This window comes from Mobula hypostoma, unplaced genomic scaffold (genome assembly GCF_963921235.1).
Source record: "Mobula hypostoma unplaced genomic scaffold, sMobHyp1.1 scaffold_127, whole genome shotgun sequence".
NCBI lineage: Eukaryota > Metazoa > Chordata > Chondrichthyes > Myliobatiformes > Myliobatidae > Mobula > Mobula hypostoma.
In genome coordinates this window covers 180,019-196,321 of record NW_026948242.1, presented here as the reverse complement: position 1 = coordinate 196,321, position 16,303 = coordinate 180,019, and the positions used below count along the sequence as shown (strand labels likewise).

General features: G+C 44.2%; 1 protein-coding gene across 1 annotated transcript; it reads right to left on the bottom strand.

The window, feature by feature from the left end:
* Positions 1-12,358: 12,358 nt before the first annotated feature.
* LOC134342151 (probable G-protein coupled receptor 139) lies at positions 12,359-15,959 on the bottom strand. Its single transcript, XM_063040124.1, has 2 exons — positions 15,779-15,959; positions 12,359-13,260 (listed from the first exon to the last, which is right to left on the bottom strand). Exons 1-2 carry the CDS (start codon positions 15,957-15,959, stop codon positions 12,359-12,361), a joined length of 1,083 nt encoding a protein of 360 aa, XP_062896194.1.
* Positions 15,960-16,303: the final 344 nt, after the last annotated feature.

Genomic DNA, 16,303 nt, shown 5'->3' with positions numbered 1-16,303 from the left:
AAAAAGCCTGATCTTGGAGTATATTTCCATCTGTAACTATAATATCCCCCATATTGACAGGGATCCTTAGGGTTGAGGCTCAGAGGAGAAGAATTTGTCCGCCGATATCCTGGAAAGACTTAGTGATATTTACCGTCTAGACTACGTCGGTTTGTGCAGATTTAGCATGTCTCCTGAAACGTAGGCAAACTTCCAGAGTAGTATAGTGGAGAGTACCCTGACTGGTTGCATCATTGTCTGGTATGGAAACACAAAGTTCCTTGAATAGAATAAACACTGGAAAGTTGTGGATGCAGCCAGTCCATCAGGTGTACATCCTTCCCCGCCGCTGAAAACATCGACAAGGAGTGAAATCACAGGAAAGCAGCATTCATCATCAGGGACGCCCACCACCCAGGTGATGCTCACTTCTCCATGCTGCTGTCCAGAAGGAGTGACAGGAGGGTCAGGTCCCATAGCAACAGGTTCAGCAATACTTCTAGTCGTAAATGATCAGGCTCCTCCAGTAGAAGGGATAATTTAACATACCCCAACAATGAACTCACATGAGAGTTCCTTGCCCTTCCTTTCGTCTATTATTGTAGAAGGTACTTCACAACGCCCAGAGTCTCACCAGTGCCCTCTTTGTTCTATCGCTCCTCTTCCTCCCAAGCCCATCGGTGCCCCCCACCCCCCGAGGAACATATGTACACATGTGGATTATCTATATATAGTTCATTTTCGATGATTTTAAGTTCCCTGGCCCCCACCGCTTTATTTTCACCTTGGATGTCCAGTCCCTATATACTTCCATCCCCCATCAGGAAGGTCTCAAAGCTCTACGCTTCTTTTTGGATTCCAGACCTAATCAGTTCCCCTCTACCACCACTCTGCTCCGTCTAGCAGAATTAGTCCTTACTCTTAATAATTTCTCCTTTTGCTCCTCCCATTTCCTCCAAACTAAAGGTGTAGCTATGGGCACCCGCATGGGTCCTAGCTATGCCTGCCTTTTTGTTGGGTTTGTGGAACAATCTATGTTCCGTGCCTATTCTGGTATCTGTCCCCCACTTTTCCTTCGCTACATCGACGACTGCATTGGCGCTGCTTCCTGCACGCATGCAGAACTCGTTGACTTTATTAACTTTGCCTCCAACTTTCACCCTGCCCTCAAGTTTACCTGGTCCATTTCTGACACCTCCCTCCCCTTTCTAGATCTTTCTGTCTCTGTCTCTGGAGACAGCTTATCCACTGATGTCTACTATAAGCCTACTGACTCTCACAACTATCTGGACTATTCCTCTTCTCACCCTGTCTCTTGCAAAAACGCCATCCCCTTCTCGCAATTCCTCCGTCTCCGCCGCATCTGCTCTCAGGATGAGGCTTTTCATTCTAGGACGAGGGAGATGTCTTCATTTTTTAAAGAAAGGGGCTTCCCTTCCTCCACTATCAACTCTGCTCTTAAACGCATCTCCCCCATTTCACGTACATCTGCTCTCACTCCATCCTCCCACCACCCCACTAGGAATAGGGTTCCCCTGGTCCTCACCTACCACCCCACCAGCCTCCGGGTCCAACATATTATTCTCCGTAACTTCCGCCACGTCCAACGGGATCCCACCACTAAGCATATCTTTCCCTCCCCGCCTCTCTCTGCATTCCGCAGGGATCGCTCCCTACACAACTCCCTTGTCCATTCGTCCCCCCCATCCCTCCCCACTGATCTCCCTCCTGGCACTTATCCGTGTAAGCGGAACAAGTGCTACACATGCCCTTACACTTCCTCCCTTACCACCATTCAGGGCCCCAAACAGTCCTTCCAGGTGAGGCATCACTTCACCTGTGAGTCGACTGGGGTGATATACTGCGTCCGGTGCTCCCGATGTGGCCTTTTATATATTGGTGAGACCCGACGCAGACTGGGAGACCGCTTTGCTGAACATCTACGCTCTGTCCGCCAGAGAAAGCAGGATCTCCCAGTGGCCACACATTTTAATTCCACATCCCATTCCCATTCTGACATGTCTATCCACGGCCTCCTCTACTGTAAAGATGAAGCCACACTCAGGTTGGAGGAACAACACCTTATATTCCGTCTGGGTAGCCTCCAACCTGATGGCATGAACATTGACTTCTCTAACTTCCGCTAGGCCCCACCTCCCCCTCGTACCCCATCTGTTACTCTTTTTAATGCACACATTCTTTCTCTCACTCTCCTTTTTCTCCCTCTGTCCCTCTGAATATACCTCTTGCCCATCCTCTGGGTCACCCCCCCCCCCCCGTCTTTCTTCCTGGACCTCCTGTCCCATGATCCTCTCGTATCCCCTTTTGCCTATCACCTGTCCAGCTCTCGGCTCCATCCCTCCCCCTCCTGTCTTCTCCTATCTTTTTGCATCTCCCCCTCCCCCTCCAGCTTTCAAATCCCTTACTCACTCTTCCTTCAGTTAGTCCTGACGAAGGGTCTCGGCCTGAAACGTCGACTGCGCCTCTTCCTATAGATGCTGCCTGGCCTGCTGCGTTCACCAGCAACTTTGATGTATGTTGATAAAACAGTCCATCTACTGTTTCAAGGTTAAATACCGCTATTGCCATCTAGATCACAGTCGATCCCTGGATTGTGTCCGTAGACATTGGATGTTCTTTCGCAGCCATTCTGTGTCCGGCAGTAGCCACTGTAAGTGAATGTCTCACTGCATCCCTGACGCTCACATTGACCAGGGATTCGCCCATTTTAAGTCAGTACGTTACTCCAACCTTTGTGCTCATTTCTACCATCACTCCCTTTCCAGCAGCCATTTCAAGTGACACGGCGGGAATTTGGAGTCATTCTGGGCTTCTTCTCGTCCCTAGAAGTCAAATGTGATTGTTAACCGCAGTGGTTCTGAGATCCGCCTGTAGCCTCTCTGTGTCACAAACACGGATTCGGCAGCGCAGTAGATACGGCAACTGCGCTTGTGGACATGCACGTGTCAACTAATTATTAACTCATTGTGGTAATATTTAACTCCACACTCGTCCTCGTAGTGCTTGTTTTAGACTTGGACATAGCTACGCTTTGATATCTGCATTCCACCTTGGCTGTAAAATCGGACTGTGGATTCAGCTGACTCTGAAGACGAGCGGTATTGTATTCGTTTTATTCCTGGTTGTTCTTTCAAGCCGCAGTGTAGGCTTCGTTTTCCATTTGAGCATTTTGGTCAATGACCCTGTTTGGCCGAGCGGTTATTGTTTTCCTTTTCCCTTTAACACTGTTCGCATTAAGGTCTGTGAAATATCGACCGGCTCCAGTGTCTCTCACTCCGCACTTGGGTCATATCCGAACCGGGTGACGCTCTGCCCCTTCCGCGTCCCTCCTTCTCCTGCGCCCCTGCCTGTCTCAGTGACTCTCCCTCTTCCACACCGCTCTACGTCTCCGCTGACCTTTCGATTCACTCATTCACTCATTCACTCCTTCCCTGCCGCTCACCTTTCCAAGGCGTCACTAACTCCTTGATGCCCCTGTCAACACAGCCGACGGGTTCTCTTTCAGCCAGCACACCTCTCCCTTTGCCTCGACAAAACTAACCGTTGTGACGGTCGTTTTCAATCGACGCCTCACTCCTTTCCTTCTAGGCTCTCTGTTTAACCAAGTTATCACGAATCCAACCAGCCCATCAGACACTTTCTGTCAGTCCGTCACTCCTTCCCAATCGACCATTTTACATCAACCCATTACCCTCTCTTTCTTCTCAATGTGTCAGTCCTTCTCCTTTAGCCATTTTATCCGGTGGGCCTCTCCTTCCCTTTTTGCCCGTCACTCCCTCCTTTCGGCCAAAATAACAAAGGCGTCAGTGATCATTTCATGTCGGCCCACCACTCCCTTTGGATTTCAGTGAGTCGCCGCTTTCCTGACATCCATTTTCTGTCTGTATATTTTCCATTTTCTTTCTGTGTATTTTCCCTCCCTGGTGACCATTGTCATCCCGCTTCCGAGTGACGATACCAACTCGACGCGTCACTCTCTCCCTGGTGATAATTTTAAAGTCTGGCTTTTTAACTCCGTCCCTAGCTCCAACACATAACTTCCTCCCTGGTGTTGGCCAGAAGAGACTACAGTCTAATCAAGGACAGGAGAAGCAGGCAGACTAGTTGTCATTGTTTCCCCCTATTTTGTGGACGCTGAATTGATTCTTAGCGTTGGATAATCTAATAGGAGCATATGAATATGGATATAAGCAGCAAGGTATTGACCTGCTAAATCTGAGGCGTTCTCATGGGAGTAGCGTCTTGTTATGTAAAATGCCAGATTTACCAAAGAAGCAATCTGTAATCTCTGAATCGCTGTCTGGGTTGCCTCATTTAACTGTATTGGACCACTCAGAGTGTAAAGGCGGAAACACACAAGGCTGGGGTCGGCAGAATCACGAAATAATGTTGGTTGTAGCCCTGTACAATGACCAGTAAGAAGCTCACCAAGGTAGTTCAGGTGACCTTGAGCCAAATGGACGGAGATCCAACAGTGCAGTTGATGAGGGATGGTATAAGACTCAGGAGCTCCAAATACGCAGGGGCGATAACTCTCCAGCAACCAGAGACCTACCACCGCGGATAAGGTGGATCCCACGGACACGTGGTGATCGGGACCACAGGCAATGCCTGGACAGCCAAGTCACCTTTTCCAGGGTAATAGCTTTTCTCTTCATTCAAGTAGGGTGCACGCCTGGGAGATAGTTTGTGAACCCGCGCTTTTTAGTTCAGACAATAGCAGATACTTTTCGGCAAACACTGATTCTCTGTGCCTCACTGATCATTATTACAAAGGGTAATTCTTGTAACAGAACTGGCGTCCCTGTTGGGGTTCGAGGATAAATCTCTTTGTTCAGCGGGAGACTCGAGTCGACCCCGTGGGTGAGGTACAGAGAGATCTGGGACTCGGTAGTTAGCGGTTGCTTCCACCTCCAACCCCCCAGGAAGAAGAATTCAGGAAATTCTGCAAGTCCAAAAGACTTGGACTGTTTTGAATGGAGGATGACTGGCAGAAAGTTTAAACAATTACAAACATCAGTCGTAATTGCTAGTTTAATGGATGATTTGATTAAATTACGAGAAAGTGCTATGGCAGAATGGCACAGATTAGAAGGGGAAAACGAATGTCAACATAAAGCAGAAGCCGAGCGAGATAGGTTACAACAGGAAGTCCTGGAATATCTTCAAAGAGCTGACACCGAGAAATTTGAGATTGCCTTGGAGCCCTTGAATCGCTCTTCATGATTCACCGGATATATTTGGCATTATTGGTGGGAATGGGACGCATAAGGTATCATTATATGCAGATGACATGTTACTGTATATCTCTAATCTGTCCTAACAACTCCTATTATATCCAATTTTGTTTTCTTCCAACCATCCAGAACTGATCAAACTTTTATTTTATGGAAAACAAAAGGAATAATATGTTTTCGTGATTTATTCATGGATAATTGTCTCATGTCCTTTGAACAGTTGTCTAATAAATACAATTTGCCTAGATCACATTTTTTCAGGTATTTACAGATTAGAAACTTTTTGAAGGTTATTTTACCTACTTTTGCGATATCACCTCAAACTGAAATTTCAGCAAATATTTGAGATTTAACCCCCTATCAGAAGAGTTTAATAACAATTGTTTATGATTTTACATCGACCCATTAGCCCCTCTTTCTTCTCAATATGGCACTTCATCTCATTCGGCCATTTTTTTTTTCCTGCTTGGCTTCTCCTCTTTTTGCCCGTCACTCCCTCCTTGTCAGCCATAATAGCAAAGGCGTCAGTCATCATTTCATGTAGACCCGCCACTCCCTTTGGATTTCAGTGTGTCGCCGCTTTCCTGACATCCATTTTCTGTCTGTGTATTTTCCATCCCTGGAGACCACTGTCATCCCGCTTCCCAGTTACGATACTAAGTCGACGCTTCACTCTCTCCCTGGTGACAATTTTAAATTCTGACTTTATTACTCCGTCCCTGGCTCCTACTTTTAATCAGCACATAAGTTCCTCCCTGCTGTTGGCCAGAAGAAATTGCAGTCCATCAAGGACAGGAGACGCAGGCAAACCAGTTGTCTTTGCTTTCCCCTATTTTGTAGACATGGAATTGATTCTTGCTGTTGGATAATCTAATCAGAGCAACTGAATGTGGATACAAGCAACAAGGTAATGACCTGATAAAACTGAGGCCGTTCGCATGGGATTACCTACTTGTTATGTAAAATGCCGGACCTACCAAAGAAGCAATCTGTAAATTCTTGAGACTCTGTCTGGGTTGCCTCGTTTTACTGGTTTGGACCAGTCAGAGTGTAAAGGCAGAAAGACACAAGGCTGGGGTGGGCAGAATCACGGAACAATGTTGGCCGTGGCCCTGTACAATGACCAGTAAGAGATCTGGGATTGGGTAGTTACCGGTTGCTCCCAGGATGAAGATGTCAGGAAATTCAGCAAGTCCAAAAGACTTGGATTGTTTTGAATGGAGGATGACTGGCAGAAAATTTAAACAATTACAAAAATCAGTACTAGTTGTTTGTTTAATGGAGGATTTGATAAAATTACGAGAAAGTGCTAAGGCAGAATGGCACAGATTAGAAGGGGAAAACGAATGTCAACATAAATCAGAAGCCAAGCGAGATAGGTTACAACAGGAAGTCCTGGAATATCTGCAAAGAGCTGACGGCGAGCGAGAGAGGTTGGAGGGAGAACACAAAAGGCTCCAAAAGGACATAGAAACGTACTATTTGAGATTGCCTTGGAGCCCTTAGCAATCGCTTTTCGTGATTCACCCAATATATTTGGCATTATTGGTGGGAATGGGACGCATAAGGTATCATTATATGCAGATGACCTGTTACTGTATATCTCTAATCCAAAGAAATCAATCTCTGCAGTAAAACTACTACTTGCTCAGTTTAGTAGTTTTTTTTTTCTGGTTATAAATTAAATCTTAATAAGAGTGAGCTTTTTCCATTAAATATGCAAGTTCCAATCTATTAACAATCACCATTTGGACTGGTTACAGATTATTTTACTTATTTGGGTGTTAAAATTACGAAGAAGCATAAGGATCTATTTAAAGTTAACTTTTTACCCCTCATTGATCATGTTAAACAATTGCTTACTAAATGGTCCCCATTGTTCTTATCATTGATTGGTCAAATCAATGCTATTAAGATTACTATTTTACCTAAATTACTATATTTCAGGGGGTACCAATCCTCATCTCTAAATCTTTTTTTGATATTATTGATTCGAAAATTTTTTCATATATATGGCAGAATAAAAACCCTAGATTAAGTAAGAAATATTTACAGAAATCAAAAAAGAATGGCGGTTTGGCATTGCGAACTTTAGATTCTATTACTGGGCAATTAATATTCAATGTCTGATGTTCTGGACACAAGATTTGGATGAAATTCAATGTCCACGATGGGTGAATTTCGAGTGTGAGTCTGTACAGGGGTTCTCATTGGCTTCTTTTGAGGGGCTTGTCTTCCCTTTCTACTTAATAAACTGAATAAACAAAAGATTAATCCAATAATTAAACATACAATACGAGTATGACTTCGATTTCGTAAATTTTTTGGATTGAATAAATCTGTCCTAACAACTCCTATTATATCCAATGTTGTTTTCTTCCAACCATCCAGAACTGATCAAGCTTTTCTTTTATGGAAAACAAAAGGAATAATATGTTTTTGTGATTTATTCATGGATAATTGTCTCGTGTCCTTTGAACAGTTGTCTAATAAATACAATTTGCCTAGATCACATTTTTTGAGATATTTACAGATTAGAAACTTTTTGAAGGTTATTTTACCTACTTTTCCGATATCACATCAAACTGAAATTTCAGAAAATATTTCAGGTTTAAACCCCTATGAGAAGAGTTTAATAGCAATTGTTTACGATTTAATTACGAAAATACCTTTAGCTATGACTGATAAAATTAAGAATGAATGGGAAAGAGAACTTCAAGCATCTTTACCTATAGAGACATCGAAGAAAATTATCCAACTAGTTAACATTTCTTCAATGTGTGCCGGACACGCTTTGATGTAATATAAGGTGGTTCATAGAGCCTGTATGTCTAAGGATAAGTTAGCTGGGTTTTATGGTCATATAAATCCTGTCTGTGACAGATGTAATTCTGAGGTAGCTCCCTTGACACATATCTTATGGTTTTTCACGCTTTTGGAAAAATATTGGAAAGACATTTTTGATATGATTTCAGTAGTTTTGCGGATTAATTTACAACCTCATCCTATTACTGCAATTTTTTTGTACTACCAGTGATAGACTCTAGTCATTTATCCCCTTCAGCTTGTCGTTTGATTGCATTTGTTACATTAATAGCCAGAAGATTCGTTTTTTTCAGTGGAAAGATTCTAATCCCCCTACGACATTTCAATGTTTTTTCCCCAGACTATAACATGTTTAAAGTTGTAAAACAACTAGGAGAGGTACTATCGATCCTTCGGTTAAATTTGAAAAAAAAAACGTGGAGGCCATTTATTCAACATTTTCATATGATGTCAGCTGACCTTTTCCAAATCTTTTTAAATAACTTTTTGTTTGTGTATAGAGGAGCGGAGTTAATGACAAATAATGATTTTAACCGATGAAATATGGCAGCCCAGTCTTTGTTTTGTTTTGTTTTTTTTTCAGTGCAGGGGGTAAAAACTTGTTTGAATTTTTTTTCATGTTCAGTTATTAAGAGATTGGGAGGTTTAAATTAAATATGGTACTCGGAGTCTGTGTCTGTATACGTTAACCGTTATCAATGTAATCCCGATCTCCTTGTATTATTATCATTGTTATGTTTATCAATTTGAACCTCAATATAAAAGATTGAAACAGAAAGAAATGAGGTAGAAACCTTCAGAGAAAGGATTACTGAGTTACAGTATTAGAGAGGTACGGGCCTGATGCATATGAAACAGTTTCAGTTGAAGTGTGAGAAATTACTTGAAGAAAATAAAAGTAAACTAGAGGTCAGTGATGCGCCACCAGCAGTCTGATCATTCCGTTTACTGTATGTTGAAGTGATGGGTCACTTTGAAGGAGGAAGTCCTGCCAGTGATCTCACTCACTTTCGAGAAGTGTAAAGAAATTAATTGCTAATCTTCACGCTCGATGGTGAAACTGTGCTTTCATTCACGAAGTACCTGAATCTATAGCATATTGTTTGCGCGAATTCACGGTTCAGGAAACTGTCAATATGACCAATTGGAGATGAAGGGAATTCCCCAGCTGACGTCATTAGGATTAATGCAAAGGTTTTTTTCAGCGTAACATGGACATGCAAACGCTGATGGAAAGTGCTGGTACTGCAGGGGTACAATATATGCAATCTAAACCGAGAGCAGAAGCTCTAAACGTAGAGACAGGACACAATAATAATACTCCCTGTCGGTATTCGTCAGAAAATCCGTCTTTACAGTGGTAGTGTTCACTAAAAGAAAGCGGAAATTCTACCGCTGTTCTCCATAAATAATTATCGATATTCTCATGTCCGTAAAAAAAGAACAAATTCCCAGGGCTGAGAGAGATCTTATCCCATGGCGTGTGTGGTAGTCTGGGTGGAAATTTCTAAAGACATGGAGAAACACAGCACAGAAACAGGCCACTCGGCTCGTGTAGTCATGCTGAAATATTCTGCCGAGTCCCATTGACCTGCACCGTGACCGTAGCCCTGCACTCCATTCCCAAACTTCTGTTGCATCTGTACTTACCCAAACTTCTGTTGCATCTGTACTTATCCAAACTTCTGTTGCATCTGTACTTACCCAAACTTCTGTTGTATCTGTACTTACCCAAACTTCTGTTGTATCTGTACTTATCCAAACTTCTGTTGCATCTGTACTTATCCAGACTTCTGTTGCATGTGTATCCGAGTAGGCTTGCCCGCACGTTCGTCTAGGGAAACCAGCTTTCGGCCCCGCCAAAACAGAGCATTCAAACTTGGGCGGATGTTGTGTAAGTACCCCAGTACAAACTCACAACGCAAATTTCAGACAGTACGCAATAACCGAGTCAATGATTACACTTTATAACTCTTGGTTTGTTGTGTGGTTAGTAGAGAAACAAAATATAAAAGACAAAAGCGCCACTCTTATTAAAGTTAACATTCCGTGCACAAAATCCTCCTTTAACGACCTCCGCCGAAACGCCGCCATTCTCCGGACGCTCGAATTCCCATATTCTCCGTCCGCTGAACACCGAGCGCTCCCCGCACGCGTTCTTCCTCTTTCCTCCCCTCGACCGAAAGCCCGCGAGCAAACTCGGTTCCCAGACATACAAGATAGAATAACATGTCTCCCATTGGTTATTTTCCCGTTATCTGTAAGTATAACCCAAACATCGCAGATACAGAGAAACCAGTACATCAGCAGTTAGCATTACAGGGAAGCCACTACATTAGTCTTAGCAGTTAGCATTGCTGAGAACCCTACGCATGTTGTAATCAATCGTCCGCTCGTTAGTCCCGAAGCCAGCCTGTTCCACTCTCACCACCCGCATGTTCCCCTTAAGAATTTCACCTTGCACCCTTAACCTCCGACCATTAGTCCCACCCAGCCTCAGTGGAAAAGAACATGCACTGTATCTCGGTACACGTGAGAGGACTAATCCTAAACCAGCACGAAACCCACGAGCCGGATAGGTGTGTGACCGCTGTAGCGAAACACCCTGAGGCTGAGAGGATCGCGATTATCGACAGATGATAACCAGTTTGTAATATATCCCACGCAAGGAGGCGTCAGCATCCAGGCACCACAGATGGTTCTGAAGTACAGCGAACACAGAGAATATCGGATCGCTTTGTTCCTCACCGGGTGAGTTGCTGCAGATCTGAAACCGATTGCGTGAGCGCCCGGCGGCGGCAGAGAGTCTGACAGATCAGAAGGATCTGGGTGAACATTTGGATAGAAGGGGCGTAAAAGTTTCGCCATCCACTTCTAGTCAGGGAGAACATCTTACCGGAAATGACGTGCCGCCGTTTCGTACTCTGTGAACTTGCGAACCTGTGATATCCAAGTAGCCGTTCACTTCTCACTGTGGTCCGGACAAGGGAACTCTATGTGAGCGGCCTGATCTATCCACGGACTGTGACTCCCCCATGGTGGGGAGACTGATTCAGATATGATCTCCAGGTGGATGGAATTGGAATCGGTTTAATATTGTCACATGTACTGAGATGCTGTGAAAATCCAGTCCTGTGTACAGTTCAAATCATTATATAGAGCCGTGAAGTAGAATAAACAGAAAAAGGTCAAACAGTTACAATTCTGAATAAAATGTAACAACCACAGAAACACTGAATAACAAGTCTACAAAAAAGGAAGAAAATCACAACGGAATAAACTGGGAGGTGAAGAGTCCATATTATCGTACTCGGGATCATTTCAACAATATTTTATCAGCAGAGCAGAAGACCTGCCCGAGCCTGTAGTTATGTGTTTGCTGTACTCTGTTGCTTTACTCGCGCGTTCCTGATCTTTCCCAGAAAACAGTTCCTCGGTCAGTTCTCCTTCCTCTCTGCTCAGAGAGACACATTCAGTGATACAGTTTCGGTCTAATCCGGCCTCTGTGATAGAGGCAACCCGTAGAGTTTCGGCTCTCTTCAACCAGCCGCGTTCGATAAAACCTGATAGCGGTCGTGCTCTAAAAAAAAATTGTTAAGTTTGTCACCACTCAGGACCGTAAAAACGAACAATGTAGCTGGGAAAGACAGACAAAGATGGAAGATCTGTACCAACACCTGTTCTTTTACCCAGGCCCTGCAATAGCCCTGTCGGGAGAGACTGCAAATGCAATGCAAATCCCTCGACATGTCTGTCCTCGGATGCCGCTGCTGACAAGGTAATACTAAAAAAAAAACGAGAGAATCTGCACCCCAGATTGCGGATTGGCATTCGCATTTCCTCAACACTAACATCGATTTTTCAAACTTCTCTTAACATTGTGATTGCATCATGTTTCTGGAATGCTAGAATTTATCAGAGGGACAAGAGCTAATTTCCAGTATGACCTGCGAGCTGGGTGAACCGGACCGTTCGCACTCACTGTTAAACGGGAGAGGTTTCGGGAACACAGGAGAGGTTTCACGCTGGAGCGGAGCAGTGCGGCTGGAACAGGCGAACAGAACTGTGGCGCTGATCTACACTAACAAATATAGGTCGTTCCACTGGGGAAGAGAGGGGGGATATAAACTGGTGAATGCAGGAAAAAACGATTAAAATGATCGTCAGTGAGCCAGTGCGAGGAATCATGCTGGCGAGGAATGAAATGTAGAAGGAGAAGGCCTGGCTCCATTGGTACAGAGATTGCCTGCAATGGGTGGTGAATTATTTGGGCCAGGAAGGCAAACATCACTAGTTCATGACATCCTTGCAGCAATGACAGCCAGGGGATGGTTTATCGCCTCCTTCAGTTGCTCCCTGAACTTGGTCTGGGTGACGGCGTAAAAAGCCGTGTTTGTGCAGCAGCTCAGAATCTGCAGCATCGAGCCCAGTCCTCGCAGAGAATCAGCAGGAAGCGTCACGGCAGAGAAAGCAGACAGTCGGTTCCAAGCAGAATACACAGTGAACGGTGCCCATAGCAGGACGAAATTGCCAGAGATGATCAGCAGTAAAACGAGTGATTTTCTGCGGCTCTCCATCTCCGGGTCTCTGGCACTCTGTCCCTTGTCAGCACGCCGGAGTCTCCTGCGCCCCCTGCTGGTGACTAAAACGTACCGGAAGGTTAATGCATTCGTCAGGAGAACCAGCAGGAATGGGATTACAGGAGTGAGAAGGTAATGAAATAAATCAATTGACATTGCGACAAATAAAGACACATAATCTGCGGTATCTACACAAATAAATGGAGCGATCAGCGCTGCATAATACCCCGAGAGTCGAAAATACCAGTAAATGTTCCTTAAACAGCTGATCGCAGTCACTGTCCCCAGCATCACAGCCGCAGTTCTCCCTGTGCAATATGTTGTTTTCAGCTTCTGGAAACAAATGGCCACAAACCGGTCAAATGTGAAAGTGACGGTGAACCAGACCGAACAATCGGTGGCGGCGTAAAGCAGGACGGTGTGGATTTGACACACTGGTGTGTCCGCAGCCCAGATGAGAAGTTCAATTGGCGTGTAAATATTCGGAATCTTGCTCAATATTAGGTCCAGGACAACAACCATAAGATCTGCCGCTGCCATGGCAACTAGGTAGCGAGTGACAACTCTGGAGAGACCGCACTTTCCTCTGGACAGGATTAAAATCGTCACCAGGTTCACTGCAAGAAGCATAAAACACAATCAGTGGAGACACATCCGGAAGCGTTCTCTATTATCATACAATTTATCGGATTTGTTCTCTGTGTCTAGTCACATGAGTGAATAAATTCTCCTCGGGTAGTCTATCAAGAAAATCAATGATTAGAGTCAAATCGTAAGTGAAATCAGTGAAACATCAACCGCAATATTTTCGGGCCGATATTACACAGGAAACAGCAGTGAATAACACAGATAACAATCACTGGTAATTGGTAACTTTGCATATGTTGAGGGGAAAGATGCAAATGGAACTTCAAATACGAAATCTACAAAATCTTGAATTCCATTAGATAAATTTCCTCAACAATGACTGTTTAGATCAAGGGCAGGCTCCCTCCCCTGATCATTATACGCTACTCTGCAAAAGTCTTTGGCAAACATATATATAGTTAGGTAGACTAAGCGTTTTGCACAATACCGTATTGTCAAGGTAGAGCGGAGAACCAGGTTGCAAATATGGCGGAAGAAAATGATGTTGAAAATTATTGTCAATTACAGAATGTTTCCCCGGTGCTTCCCGCTCCCTCCTCTCTCGCTCCCACTTTTCCCAACTACGATTCTCTCACCCTGACCCCTTCCCACTCTTAGTCGACAAACGACACCCATATCAGAATCAGATTGAACGTCACCATCTTAAGTCAAGAGATCAGTTCCTTTTTGTGCGGCAGCAGTACAGTGGAATACACACAATTACTACGGTATGGTGGAAAGTTCTCGGGCATCCTCGCTATATATAAAAGACTGTCACTGGTCATCCTGTCAGCAGTAGTTCCGATGAATTCACTCAGTGTGCGAGTAATTCCGAGCAGCGGAATCTATCCAAGTTTCAGACAACCCATTAACCGATTTGAATCCGCTGACCTAAAGCTCGGAGAAGCTGGTCGACTCTCTGACACGTTCAGCGGGAGACCAGGTTTTGCTGCAGCCGATGCTATGTTCAGAAGGCGAAAGTTAACTGGGCAAATGATATTCCTTTGTTTTTTTTTCCCCCTCCACGGTTCTGTATCCCCTTCAGATCCTCCTGCGCTTATTAAAGAGATTTTCCTCCATTCCTTTGCATTTTATTTCAGTCGTAGTAAAAGAAAAATGCCTCCCGGCAATAATGACCCTCTTTTATCCCCAAAGCAATGCGTCGCTGTCAGAATCTCATGGCCTGTTCGTAATCTTTCAGTGCGCAGATTTTTTGTTCAGTTTTTGTTGCTTCAGAACACTGACCGAGTTGACAGTCAAATGTAAACGCCGACGATAATAAAATCATCAGTTGTGGACGGTTTTGAATTTCAATAGGAGAATGGAATCGGTTTCGTACCAGGACTACTCTAAAGTACTGAGATCACAGTCAATTTTCACTGGTCAAACATTCAAAAATAATACACACAGAAAGGACAGTGGCATTTTATAATTGTTGAGTTCCGATCATAGAATCAAATCCGATACAGATATCGATTGGACGAGGATCGTCAGAGGAGAGCGAATGATTGTGAGGAGACTTTAACGATAATATAGTAAAAATGAGATCACTTTCCCTTTTTTTTGAATAAAATGCCTATGTATTTCAAGGAAGAATTCTGAACTTCGAATGGAATTGCAGAATTCAGTCCATACAGACAACTACATTTTCTGCTGCACAGTGTTATTCAGATGAATATTGTTTGAAATAACCAGAGAATAAGAGAGTCGATAATATTCACCATAATGTAACTTCTCTCAGGAGAAGACAGATAATAAGCAGTCTCTCTTTATCATCATTATAACCCAGTTCGGCGAAAGCCTCAGAGTGACGTTTGAAAAGCGAATGAAGGATTGTTTTAAATCACGTGAATTACCACAGGAGAGGGCAGAGGTGAAACAATTCAGACATTTGCTGACAAATTCCGATAATGCGGAGATGGAGCTGCAGCGGGACGAATGCCAGTGGTGAACCGTCAGGAAAGGACCACGGATTCCCTGGACAGGCCGAGAGTTTTAGAATAGACAGTCGGTTCTGGGAGAAGTGGGAAGGCGGAATGTTCAGTTCGATGACGTGGCAGGCACGTACGAAGCTTGGCGGCGCTGGGTGCGCAGTGACGTTGGCGGGTAGTGGATAGTCAGACCGGTTGCCTGCGAGAATAACCCGCACTTAGAAGTCAGATTAAGTTCCGTTGCAAACACGAGGAGAGGAAGCAACTTGATTCAAAACCCGATATTTTCGAACGGAAGATGGAGCGACTGAAAGGAATCAACGCTTCCAGCGGCAAAATATCATAGCCACCTTCATGAACTGAAGTGAGCAACGATTGAACGGATTTACCGATTGAATCAATGGCCCTTACAGCCGCACAATTACAAGAGCCACAGTGAAGAGCATCGTGGTAGAATTTGAACCTTTGCAGATTTCTTACCTGCAGTGTGCAACAGTAGCAATAATTTCAAATGGGTGATAAACATTAGAAAGCAGTTAAATATTGTTGTATAGTTGAGCTTTGAGGAGACACTCACCGGGAAGAGCAATGATAGCCAGACCAGGGTAGTAAATCACTTGAATGACTTTTAATGCGTGCGCGATTCGAAAATCCAAGGACATCCATTCATACTTCGCAAAGACATATTCTGTAGCCCAGAAGGCATTTTTAGGATTTTCTGCCGTATTCCACGATGCTGTTCCCGGACTCTGATCCATTATGGAACCAGCATATCTTCCTTCCGCAGAGTGTGCTCTCTCTGTCCCGCTGTGTGGATCGGCGAACCGCTGTGAGTGCCGGAGCGGCTGTTCAGTGAGAACTCAGTGATTCCGATGCTTATTAATAGGAGAGGGGAACTCCCTTCTGACGCCTGAACCCTCCGTGGAAATGACGATATTGGCATTTAATGAAATGTCAGATCCAGTTAACCCCTTTTGCACAGCAGCTGAGTAGCAGGTGTGGAGAAATATTCTCAACTAATTACGAACATTGATGTTTGATACGTTCATAATTTGTGCCGAAGCAATTCAGCAGATTTAGCGAAAAACTGAAGCAAAGTAAA

Coding starts and splice junctions, on each gene's coding strand:
- LOC134342151 (XM_063040124.1), bottom strand. CDS start 15,959: ATGGATCAGAGTCCGGGAACAGCATCGTGGAATACGGCAGAAAATCCT. Junction 13,261..15,778: donor GGCTATCATTGCTCTTCCCG/GTGAGTGTCTCC, acceptor TGCTTCTTGCAG/TGAACCTGGTGACGATTTTA.